We start from the raw sequence: 11,291 nt of genomic DNA, 5'->3' as shown, positions 1-11,291 counted from the left end.
CAACCAGTTCTCTATCCATGTCAAAACCCTACCCCCAAAACCATGTGCTCTAATTTTGCACATTAATCTCTTGTGTGGGACCTTGTCAAAGGCTTTTTGAAAGTCCAGATACACCACATCCACTGGCTCTCCCTTATCCATTCTGCTTGTTACTTCCTCAAAAAATTCCAGAAGATTAGTTATGCATGATTTCCCATTTCATAAATCCATGCTGACTTTGACAGATACTGTCACTGCTTTCCAAATGTGCTGCTATAACATCTTTAATAATCGACTCATGCATCTTCCCCAGTACCGATGTAAGGATAATTGGTCTATAATTCCATTTTTTCTCTCCCTCCTTTCTTAAAAAGTGGAATTGAATTGAATAAATGTTATTAGCCAAGTATGTATACATACAATGAATTTGCCTTGGTGCTTTGCTCGCAAGTAACAACACGATATACAGTAAACAGTTAAGAATAAAACATTATAATTTAAACATGTGAAGAATGAAATTAAATACCAGAGCAAAAGGAGACTACAGACTTTTGGTTGTTGAGTAGAGCTACTGCTCGTGGAAAAATGCTGTTTGTATGTCTAGCTGTGGCGGCTTTGACAGTCCGGAGTCGCCTTCCAGAGGAAAGTGCTCAAAGAGTTTGTGGCCAGGGTGAGAGGGGTCAGAGATGATCTTTCCCGCTCGCTACCTGTCCTTTGCAGTGTACCGTTCGTCGATGGGAGGAAGGTTGCAGCCAACAACCTTCTCGGCTGATCAAACGATGCGCTGCAGCCTCCGGAGTTACATTGGCTAATCTCCAGTCCACAGGAAATGATCCAGAGTTGAGAAAACACTGGAAAATTATCAGCAATGCATCCACAATTTCTAGGGCCACCTCCGTGAGTACTCTGGGATGCAGACCATCAGGCTCTGGGGATTTATCTGCCTTCAGTCCCAACAGTTTACCTAACACCATTTCCTGACTAATGTGGATTCCCTTCAGTTCCTCCCTCCCACTAGATCCTCGATGCCCTAGTATTTCTGTGAAATTGTTTGTGTCTTTCTCAGTGAAAACAGAACCAAATTATTCGTTCAACTGTTCTGTCATTTCCTTATTACCCATTATAAATTCACCTGTCCGATTGTAAGGGACCTACATTTGTTTTCACTTGTGTGCATAACAAAGTTACATGCACAAGTGTCTATTTGCACACACACAAACACAAAGTGGTAGGTTCAGCTTGCCCACTTGCACCCTTCCTGAGACTCTTCACTCTCCATTTACCCCACATCAACATCCTCCCATCCTTCCTCAGATCCAACTCTGTATTTCATGTGATAACCAATCTTCAAATCCTGCTAATACACTTTGCCAATACCATGAGCTCTGGTCTGGTGCATCAGCCTTTTATGGGCATCTTTTCAAATTCCTTCTGAAAATCCCAAAATACAACAGTAAGTGCCAGTCCAGTAACTCTTCTTGTTACACTCATGACTCCAGCAAATATGAAAAACATGATTTAATTTCCAAAAAAACAATATTGATTTGGTTCTTTACATTAAGCTTCAGAAAATGATTAGTTATTTATTCCATGTTTATTGACTCCAGCATATTGCCAACAACAGATATTAAACTAACAGGCCTAAGATACCTGCTTCTTGAACAAAGGAAGTCACTTTTGTGGTTTTCTTAACTGCTGGTATCATTCTGGGGCTGAGTGGGTTTGAAAAACAACCAATGGCGTTATTACCTCTGTAACTGCTTTCTTTCAAATGTTTAGATGTAGGCTATTGAGTCCTGGTGGCATGTCTGCCTTCAGTCCCAATTGCTTTTCCAATTGTTCTTCGTTATACACTGTAGATTGTTACAAGTCCTTCCATGCTATTTGAAATTAACCCACTTGATACCTGCAGGATATTTGTAGTGTCCAGCACTGTGAAGACTGATGCAAAGTAACAGCTATTTCCTTATTTCCTGTTAATAATTCCACAGTCTTGTTCTCTATGAGTTTCAAACTTAATTTAGCTATCCTGTTTTATAAATCCTTGCTGTTTTTTACGTTATAATGTTCATTATGTGGTTTATTTTATTCCGTTTTCTCCCCCTTTATCAACTTTTTACTTTTTTGCTGCTGATTCTTGTTAAATTTGCAGTACCACAATCTGTAGTTTTTCATCTAATGTTGTTACTCTACCTGCCTCCATCCCCTCCTCACACATTCCAGATATCAATTACTCCATGTGTGAAAAATCTAACCCTCATTTCCCCTTCAAGACCTCTCCCTCACCTTAAATTTATGCCCTGTAGGTTTAGACACCTCTACTATAAATTACAGTCTCTGGCTACTTATCCTATCTATGTATGTCTCTCATAATTATATATGCCTCTATCATGTCAGCTCTCAGCTCCTTTGCTCCGAGGAAAACTAACCCAGCTTTCCAATCTTTTCTGATAATTCAAATCCTCCAATCCAATCAATAAATAACCTTGTGATTATGAACAATTAATTCTCCAATTTTAGGTTGAACATTGACATTACTAAAAAACAATCTACTGGAGGAACTTAATGGGTCAGGCAGCAACTGTGGAGGGAATAGAAAAAATACATTTCGATAGGAACGCTTCTTCAGACTGAATGGAGTAGGGGGGGGGGAGAAAGCTGGAAAAGGGATGTGGGAGTGGGGCAAAGCTTGGTAAGTGATTGGTACATATAGGGTGAGGTGGGTAATTGGCAGATTGATGGAGTGTCAGAGGCAAGAGGTACTAAAGGAGACAAAAGGATGTCAGATACTGTAAGGAGGTGTAAATGTAAAGACAGAAGTAGGGATAAGTATGTAAGGGGTCTGGGCGGAGGGAAACGAGAAGGAATTAAAGAGAAATATGAGACTCAGGGATGGTGGATGAGGGTACAGAGTACAGGAAACGAGCAGGGTAACTAACATGGTGGGAGATGGTGGGGAAATTTGTGTGGAACGAGGTGGGAGCAGGGGAAGGAGAGGGGCGATTTGGGAGATATTTCTTGAAATTCACAAGTTCACAAATTCAAGTAGAATTATGCCATTCGGCCCATTGAGTCTACTCAGCCATTCAATCATGACTGATCTCTGCCTCCTAATCCCATTTTTCTGCCTTCTCCCCATAACCTTTGACACCCGTTCTAATCAAGAATTTGTATGTCTCTGCCTTAAAAATATCCATTAACGGCCGCCACAGCCACAGCAATGAGTTCCACAGATTAACGACCCTCTGATTAAAGAATTACCCTCTGACTAAAGGATTTCTAAAAGAACACCCTTTAATTCTAAGGCTATGACCTCTGGTCTTGGACTCTCCCACCATCCTTTCCACATCCACTCTATCTATGCTTTTCATTATTCTGTAGGTTTCAATGAGTAGAGGCCCAGTGCTGTCAAACACTCATCATATGCTAACCCACTCATTCCTGGAATCATTCTTGTAAACTTCCTCTGGACCCTCTCTAGAACCAACACTTCCTTCCGCAGATATTGGGTCCAAATTTGCTCACTGTACTCCAAATGTGGCCTGACCAGCGTCTTATAGAGCCTCTGCTCTATAATTTACAAATTGTAATGTTCCTTTCTTTGCTACGTAAGAAATTTGAAGTGCTGTTTTTCTAGTTTGTGTGTAGCCTCACTCTGGCAATGGAGGAGACCAAGAACAGAAGGGTATGGGAAGAGAGTTAAGATGCATAGCAAAGGTGAGCTTCTGCTGATCTTGGCACATGGTGCAAGGGTTTGACAAAATGGTTGCCTCGTCTATGCTCGGTCTTGCCGATGTAAAGGGAGGGGGCGCTGCACTGGCAGCAGCCTGTCGGCAGCGCGTCCGTCTTTTTTCAACTTTTTAATTTTTTTTAGCATGTTTAAAAGTGTGTTTTTAATGTTCCTTTGTGTGTTATGTGTGGGGGGTGGTGTGGGGGGGGTAAGGGGGAAACCGTTTCGGCCGCCTCTTCCATGGAGAGGCGACTTTTTCAGGTCGCCTCCCCCGTGGCCTAACAGCATGGATCGGCGCCGACTTTCCCGGAGACGCGCCCGGAGCTTCAGCGGCGGGCACAGCGTGGACTCTCGGCGCGGAGCGGGTGAGACCTCGCTGGAGGGGAGCGCTCCGTTACGCTGGCCCGCGGCAGCCGGCAGCCTGAAGCCGCGGTCTGCAGAACTCCAGCTGGTGCGGCGTCTACAGCCCGGGATCTCACGTTGGGGACCCGGGGGGAAGAAGCTTCCACCGCCGGCCCGCGGCCGTCTTCTACCGCGGGTGCGGTATGGACTTATCATCTCCCCTGGAGGGGAGCTTCGACCGCCGGCCCTGCAGACTGCGGTGCTTCCGGCTGCGGCACGGCAGGTACTTTAAAACTTTGACCACCGGCCTGCGGCCTACACCAGCCTGAAGCCGCGGTCTCTGGTTGGGAAGAGCCGATCCTGGACTCACCTTGAATTTGACTTTGTCCCTTACCATCTGGACGCCCGCAGCAACGGCTGTGGAGGGTGGTGGTCCCGACCACGGGGGAAAATGGAGGAGGACTGGCCAAGCTCTGTGCCTTCCACCACAGTGATGAATGCTGTGGTGGATGTTTGTGTAAATTTTTTATTGTGGTTGTGTTCTTTCTTATTGTACCGCTGCTGGCAACCCAAATACCACCGACCTTGGTTGTGTGGCAATTAAATTATTTCAATTCAATTAAAGGAGCTCACATATTCCCATGACATCCTAGGATATACCTTGTCAAGCTCCAAGGTATTTATCCACAATTATGTGTTTCATGACCGCAAAGATGGTGGTGTTGATATATTCCAACATATCACAGTTCCCTCCCCTGAACTCATTAGCTTTCATGTCCTTCTCCGTTGTAAATCTTGGAAACCCTCTTTCTATGAGATAAATTCCTGCTGAGTTTAACCTACTAGCTGTTTAAAAATCTGCCACTGTTCATCCACTGACTTATCGCTTAATCTATTTATCCATTGTAATTGCCCATATTTATGTTGAGGACATTGGTTATAGACCATGGGTGCTCAACCTCAAACTGTATCCAGAATTCCACCATGTTGTGATAACTAATTACTAGGGAATCCTTAACTACAACTTTTTAAATTAATTATTCCTCATTACACCAGACCAAATCTAACAAGCCTTTCCCTAAATAGGTTCTATCACAGTCAGCTCCAAGAAACAACCTTTGGTGCACCTCACAAACTCCTCTGCCACAGTAACCCTGCATGTTTGATTAGTAAAATTAATATACAGATTAAAATTACCAAAAATATGAAGTGGGGGTATGTGCTTTCATGCTGTTGTATCTTCTGCCTGACAGGAGAGGGGATAAGTGAGAAGGACAGAGGTACGAGTGGTCCTTGCTTATATTTGCGCGGGCAGTATGAAATATTGATGGAGTTGATGAGGTGAACTCCATAGATGGGTACATGAGGGAGAGGTTATTGTCTTGACATCATGCTGTTAAGTTTTCCATCCCCTTCTTGCACTAATAATTGAAGTTCTCTTAATATTTCCACATTTATGCTTTTAAGAAGCAACACCATGCCACCTATAGACAACTGATACTCATCTTTTCTTTTCCGAGCTATTTATTATTTCCATCTAAAAAGGGGCCCCTATAACTATCTATAGCTCTTTTATCACTACTTAGCACCGTGCTGATACCTTCGATTAACTAAACGTTATACCCTTTATCCTATATCTGTACACTGAACGGCTTGATTGTAATCATGTATTGGCTTTTCACTGACTAGATAGCACTCGTGAAAAAAACTTTTCACTGCACCTTAGTACACGTGACAATAATAACCTAAACTAACTCCTTTTCCTTTTTGCCAATTCTTTTGGAAGCTTAAATAACCAGAACTACTGAGTTTCTGGTCTTGTTCGTCCCCTCAAACACGTCGCTGGAGTTGCTATTATATCATATTCATATGTTATTATTTGTACAGTCAACTCATCTACCTTGCTAAATGGAACATAATTGAATTTAATTCCTATCAGTGTTATCAAATAAGTAGCAATATTATATAACAGGCTTTGACATCAATAAGAGTGAGACGGCCAAAGAATTGTTATGCCACTAATAAACACTCTCAATTCTGAATCTAAAGACCATGAGTTTAAATCTCATCCTAAAACCTTTTTTTTTAGAAAACCAATTTCAACACTTAAAGTGTCTTGCATTGTCAGCCATTTTATTTATTATTTTGTTGCTAGCCTCTAGCTTTCAGTGTTCTGCAGTCCAATTTGTAGGAGGTCCGCTAAATATCATCAGTTTCCAATGATTTAATCATTTGGAAAATTAATTATCTTTATTTTGAGGCCGAAAATAAATGACCTGAAATCATTTATCTAACTTCAAATCTAACTTCATTTTCCACTCTTTTACCCTCTCACAAAACCTTTCAATATCCCTTTGTAAATTTCTGCTTTAATCTGCATTGTTTATTGTGTTGCGTCAGCAAACTTGAAAAATAACATGTCTTTCGATGAATCTCAGATAAATAAAAATTTGAGATCCTGGAGCATCAGTCACATTCTGCAAATATAAACTTCATCCCTATTTTCTATCTCCTACATTTCCGACCTATCATCTAGTTCTCCTGACTCGCTGAGTTACTCCAGCACACTATGTCTTTTTTTGGGTCAAATTAGTGGACTAGTTACCTATGGACTTGGGTTTATGAGGCATAGCCATGATTTCAATTTAATTCAATTCATTAAATAGATTATTAATGTTGCCAACGAAACAGCCTGATTGCTGTCAGCCCCCATCTAGCTCATCAATATATTTTAGAGAACAATTTATTTGTTTCTGCCCAGTCTGAGGTGGCTCCAATGTGGTTGACACATAACTGCCCTCCTAAAGTGGACAATAATGCTAGTCCAGATCGTAAAAGGTCATTCTCTGTAATAATTAAAAACACAGATGAAAACAAGATATTATCAGTATAATACTATTACTTGCTATATAATACACCTAATATAGCAAGTGATTTCTTACCATCTCAAAGAGGAGTTGGAGAGATACCTGACCAACATTCATTCCTTATCCAACAATGCCAAATACATTTGGGGCATTCTGAGGGTACCATGTAATTTTAAACATTTAAGAAATGGGCATTAATTTCATATGTTGCCGTGAGGAAGTTGGTGGTGAGCCAACCTCATCTTTTCAGATGGTCCCACGATGTTGCTGGGTAGGGAGGTGCAGCAATTGGATCCAGTGATGAATTTAGTTTTGATATATTTCTGTCAGGATAGTGTGTGACTTGAAGGGGAACCTGTAGGTGGTGGTGTTCCCATGGACTTGCTGCCTTGCCCTCCAACATGATGGTGCATCTCTGAACGCTGTTCATTCATTTCCCACAACAAAATAAATGTCCATTGCTTGTCCAAAGGATGCCTGCTCCTCTTTTCTAGAAATTATTTCATCACGAAAACGTACGTGGCCTTTGTGTTTTCTATTTTCTCCACTTATTTTGCAACATGATGCCCAAGAGAACTAAAGCTGTAGGCTGCCAAATTGGGCTACTGTGCGAATCTACTATTCAAACGTTAAAAAAAAAAAAATATATATATATATAACAATAATAAGGTACAATGTTTATCGCCCGAGGCTGACGAACCGCGGCTACTTTCCCGGAACTACCAGCGGCGTCCCAGTAACGGCTCGAGGTTCCACAGCGCGCGCCAATGGCGGGCGGGAGGCGGCTCGCACTGATCAGACCCCGGAGGAGAATGTGGGCGGCGCCAGGCGGCAGCAGGTGTGATGCGCCGCCCGACGCTGCAGCTCTGCGTGCTTCTATTCTCTGCTTCTTCGTGGGCGGTGACGCAGCGACGTTCGACGTTCTGCAGCGACCGGGAGGGGGTGGGCGCGGTCACCGATGCGCGCTCACGCTAGCGCTCGCCAGCCCGCCCCCTTCCTCCCCCCCACCGCCCCGCCCCCCCCCGCCCAGCTGGACCGTGCGCGGCCCCTGAATGTGTGTATTGTCAGTAAGATGGCGGATCATTGGTAGACAGTCAGTGTCTATGTCTATGCGAGGGAGGGAGCAGCATTACCAACGACAACACGCAGAGCGAACCGGAATCTCGCTCAGTAATGGTCTTTAGTTAGCAGATGTCCCGAACTCACTGCTGGGATTTTTTAATTTTAAAGAGAGCAATCTTCCACGAATCATGAAATTTGCCGAACATTTATCAGCTCACATCACGCCGGAATGGCGCAAACAGTACATCAGTTACGAGGTGAGCACCGAGCCGGCAGGAGGCGGATGGGTTAATAGCACCGGGGACAGCTCGCTGGTTTCGGGTTCATGGTGATGATGGTGGGGGTGGGGAGAAGGAGGAAGAGAAAGAGAAGAATAAACTAACAGTGATTAGGAGAAAGTGCGAGGCACGGTGAGAAAAAAGGGTCTGTGAAAGAACCAGGGTACTGGCGAAGGGGATGTTGGCAGGCAATAGGGATAGACCTGGATCTGGATGTAGTACGCTGAAAGGCTCTAGGTAGAGCATCACTCGGCACTAATGCAGTGAGATTGAAAGTGAAGAGAGGAATAACGTGAGAGTGAAGGGCGAATACCGAGGTGATGGAGAGAATGGCAAGTGAATGAGTGAGACTGGTGAAGAGTCTGGGGTAAGGCTAATGGGCAGGGACATAACATGTAATGGGGATGGTGATGGGCAACTGTGAGGGTAGCGGGCAGGGGTGAGGGTGGCAATGCGATGTATGGGTGAGGGTAATCAGTGGGGGTGCAAGTAATGGTGGGCAAGAATAATGGTGACTAGTAGAGGGGGCAAGCAGCGGTGGGGGAAAGTGATGTGATAAGTGGAGGAGAGAGTAGGGACGGGTGATGAGTGGGCGATGGGGCGACATGTAGAGGCGAGAGTAAGGTGGAGGTACGTATATTGATGGGTACAGGGCAATGGTGACAAATGAAGGTGTCTGAGATGATGACTACAGGATGGCTGGCTGATGAATTGGGGGCAATACTGATGGACCTAACGATAGGGGTCAAGTGATGGTGGAAGGTAAGGGGGTAGATGTTGTCATGATGGATAGGAGTAATGGTGACATTTAGAAGCAACAATAATGGTGGGATGATGAGAGGGGCAAGGGCTATGGTGTGGTGGATGGGGAACAAGGATGTTAGTGGTGAAAAGGTAGGGTTGGAGAATGGTGGATAGAGGATGAGGGCTTTGGGCAATTTCTATGGAGTGCAGTTGGTGGGTAGGAGTATGGGGTGATGGGCAATGGGGCATAAGTGACAGGAGAGCTGAGAGTTGTGGATGCGAGTGATATAGGAAATAATGGGTGAAGAGGGAACAATGACGGGGCAACAAATGGAAGATGTGAATGTTACAGAGAGAAATAGCACAGAAACAGTCCATTTAGCCCACTGAGTGCAGGCCAACGATCAATTTATACTCATCTTGCATCAAAGATGAGGGGAATGAAAGTGGGAGGCAAGATTGATGAGCATGACTAGTAGGTCTTGATACTTAGAATCCTGATGGGTTGGTGTGTAAATGTAATGAGGGACGATGAGCAGACTGTGGGAGTGATAGGAGAATGATGGAAGGGGGTGTAAAGGGGGATGGGTCGATGTACGAGGATGCCAGGTAACGTTCGGGTGCAAGGGTAGTCCTGCTCTGGCAGAAATGAAGGAGGGTATCCTTTGTAATTACAACAATGTATTTTATTGACGTTATTATTCTGCTATATTATTCATAATTTTGATATACTGTAGGTTGGAGAGAGTAGTTATTTTTTAATGTGTAATATTTCTCAGTATTGAAATGTTACATTGTTTTTATATTCTAACATCAACTGTGTGGTGAGTCTGAGAGTTTTGATGCTTTGCTGGGATTTGAAGGGACAGTGAAGAAAGATATGGCTTTTGTATTTATAGTCTTTCAGACTAACCCAAAATATTTTACAATCAATGAACTTGAAATGCAGTCACTGTCCTAGTACATGATATTGACGAAGAGTCTCTACAATAAGAGAGAAAGGAAATCTGTTAGCGCTGCAGTAATATTGAATGTAGTGTTACAGAGATGCTGTGGTTGCTTTTTCCATCCCTAGTTGGAGGGATTCAGCCATAGTGCTACCTCTGTTAACTGTGTTGTTATGTTCAGTAAATGAACACCTTTGTGCAATGTATGTAGTGGTTGAGTGGAACAGTGAGACAGCTAGTAGACCTGCTGCTTCTTGGCTACAGTGACCCAGATACACTCCCGACCTCCGATGTGTCTGTGTGGAGTTTGTACATTCTCTGTATGACTAAATGAGTTTTCTCAGGGGGCTCCAGTTTCCTCCCACATCCTCAAAATGTGCAGGATGATAGGATAATTGACCATCGTAAATTGTCGCCATTGCTTAGATGAGTGGTATAGTACAGTGAAAAACTGATGAGAATGTGAGGTTTAGGGTTGAGGTAAAATTAAAATGGGTGGCTGACTCAATGGGCTGAAGGGCCTACTTCTGTGCTGTGTCTCTCTGTGACTCAGTAATCTAAAAATCAATAACCATTTTATATGTAAATTAGGCATACCAGACTTAAACATGCTGTTATTTATAATTTAGCAAATTATTATACTATTGTCCTAATGCCAGGCTCACTAGTTTTCTGTCACCATTCATAAATTTAATTGCCTTAAAAAATAATGTTTTTCTGCCACCAATTGTATTATGGGAGTACACAGCATTAAAAAAAGAACAATACAGTGTAAGAAAGAGCTTGTATGAGGTAGTTGATAATTAGTATTTCAGCACTAAATAGTTTAAAATAATAGAATTGGAAGCAGAATAATAGATTCATTTAATGTTCCCTGCAATTCAATTTCCTGATCATAGCGAGCTCAACCAACAGTGGGTGCCTGAAGCATGTGCATCCAGCTTGTGTCCTGTTATAATAACTGACTTTTCACAAGCAGATTTGATACACTAGGCTGAACATTGTCGTTTTTCTCGCATAACACAGACAAAATTTTGGTAGTTGGCATTCTATGAGAGGATACAAAGTCTAGGAAAACTGTTCTTTATGGAGATGTCCTGTATATTGCCAGTAAATAGAGCAAATATTAATCGTTGATAGATGAAAGTCCATGTGAAATAGAGATAGGGAGAAACTGTTTACATCAAATACTGATTGGCCTGTTGATTTTTCAGTTTGCCATTAGCAACTAATCACCTTTGTCACCTTTCAATAGCTTCCTTTTCAGTCATTTAATCTCTGGCATTTCCTTGAACACAGACCATCTATTCCATTCTCACCTTCCCTCTCCTTTTGCATCTTA

The 11,291-nt window shown here is 42.9% G+C and overlaps 1 protein-coding gene across 1 annotated transcript in view; it reads left to right on the top strand.

Annotated features, from left to right (window-relative positions):
• Positions 1-7,943: 7,943 nt before the first annotated feature.
• Positions 7,944-11,291, top strand: part of xpr1 (xenotropic and polytropic retrovirus receptor 1) — a 208,125-nt gene continuing 204,777 nt past the window's right edge. The window contains exon 1 of the mRNA XM_033028353.1: positions 7,944-8,237. Coding sequence (XP_032884244.1) covers positions 8,169-8,237 — 69 coding nt within the window. The 5' untranslated portion in view covers positions 7,944-8,168. The remainder of the gene's footprint in view (positions 8,238-11,291) is intronic.

The sequence above is a fragment of the Amblyraja radiata genome, chromosome 10 (genome assembly GCF_010909765.2).
Source record: "Amblyraja radiata isolate CabotCenter1 chromosome 10, sAmbRad1.1.pri, whole genome shotgun sequence".
In the NCBI taxonomy this organism is placed as follows: domain Eukaryota; kingdom Metazoa; phylum Chordata; class Chondrichthyes; order Rajiformes; family Rajidae; genus Amblyraja; species Amblyraja radiata.
The sequence above is the reverse complement of the archived record's forward strand: the minus strand, read 5'-3'. Positions and strand labels throughout refer to the sequence as shown.